The sequence below is a fragment of the Octodon degus genome, unplaced genomic scaffold, assembly GCF_000260255.1.
Source record: "Octodon degus isolate 3935 unplaced genomic scaffold, OctDeg1.0 scaffold00283, whole genome shotgun sequence".
In the NCBI taxonomy this organism is placed as follows: domain Eukaryota; kingdom Metazoa; phylum Chordata; class Mammalia; order Rodentia; family Octodontidae; genus Octodon; species Octodon degus.
In genome coordinates, this window is record NW_004524859.1 from 1777709 (window position 1) to 1779205 (window position 1497).

The 1497-nt window shown below is 46.0% G+C and overlaps 1 protein-coding gene across 1 annotated transcript in view; it reads right to left on the reverse strand.

The window, feature by feature from the left end:
* Positions 1-707: 707 nt before the first annotated feature.
* The window catches only part of LOC101593183 (olfactory receptor 10AG1-like), an 8565-nt gene continuing 7775 nt past the window's right edge, over positions 708-1497 (reverse strand). Inside the window, exon 2 of the mRNA XM_004646911.2 lies at positions 708-759. Within this exon, the coding sequence (XP_004646968.2) occupies positions 708-759 (52 nt within the window). The remainder of the gene's footprint in view (positions 760-1497) is intronic.

Below are 1497 nucleotides of genomic sequence, written 5' to 3' on the forward strand. Positions count from 1 at the left end.
GTGTGTGTGTGTGGCCAGCTCAGCCCACCAGGGGGCGGGGCTGACTGGCATGTGGTGCTGGGGGATTGAACCGCGGTCCCTGTGCTTTGCCAAGCTTGTTGTAAGTAGGTGCTTTAGACCACTGAGCCATCTCACCAGCCCCTCAAGTCTGATTTTTTTATGAAGAGAAATTAGAACCATGAATACAAACTTGGATAAACAGAAAATAAACCCCCTTTTTTAATGGCAATGGGACATTGTATCAGATTGCCAGTTACACGAACAATCCTCTTTTTCCTGACCAATTTTGTTTGACCCTATACATCTACAGGTTTTTGACACTTGTCTAGTTGTAAAAAGGTTGTGTAGATGTGTTGTGTATATAAGTATTTGCATCAAAAGGACATTTAAATTTTAATTAGAATGAATAAAATGGCACTTTCCCATTTTATTCCAGTTTTCTAGAAAGTAGAGACTGACTGATGTGTATATTTGGGGATTTTTGCAACTGTGTTTTGTCACCAATTAAAGTGGTTAAAGATCTCCAGAACCAGCCCAGGCCCAGAGTGTGAGTGAGAACTTCTGCCACACTCTCAGGACCCCTCCAGATGCAGCCTAAGCCCAGGCCTGGCAAGTGTCTGGGAGAGTTTCAGTGCTCCCCTTCACCCCCTGAATGCCTCCTGACCCATCCCAAGCCCAGCATGTGAGTGAGAACTCCAGCCATGTTCTCAGGACCCCTCTGAAGCCCACCAGAACCAGTCCAGGCCTGGCGTATGAGTGAGAACTTCAGCCTTGCTCTGTCAGGACCCGTCCAAATACAGCCCAAGCCCATGACCCAGCATTGTGGGAGAGATTCCAGATCCCTTTTGCCTGATGAATACCTTCAGACCCAACCCAGACCCACTTGTGAGTCAGTCCTCCTGCTCTCTGTACCCCTCCAGAACCAGCCTAGGCCTGACATGCAGGCCTGGTGTGAAACTCTGCAGCTGAAGTCCCTGCAGAGAGGCTAGGGGCCAAAACCACCCAGCTAATCCATGAGCAGAACATCTTGCCAGAGGGACACAACAGGATCACTTCCAAGGTCTACAGCAGGAAGAAGCTGAGCACAGCAGCCAGACCCAAGTCAGACACAACTGGATGAATTCAAACTTCATAGATCTGCACCCAAATTTCAGTAGGTGCTAAGGTTGTAACTGCACTAGAGCTCTACCCCAAAGGTCAGAGGACAGAGCTATACAAAATGACAAGGAGAAAGAGCAAACTGCAATCTCAGGCCCAGAGCCCACCCAGAACAAATGAAGAAGACACTAGCACAGAAGAAATTGGGAATCACACACCCAAAATGTCTGAATTAATAGTGTCTGCAGTAAAGAAAACAATGCAAAAAGGTGTACAGGAATTCAGATAAGAAATAACTTCTGAAATAAAAAAAGAAATCTCTGAATTAGTAGTGTCTGATGTACAGAATCAACTGCAGAAACATAGAGAGAAAATTAGATCAGAAATAATCTCTGAAGT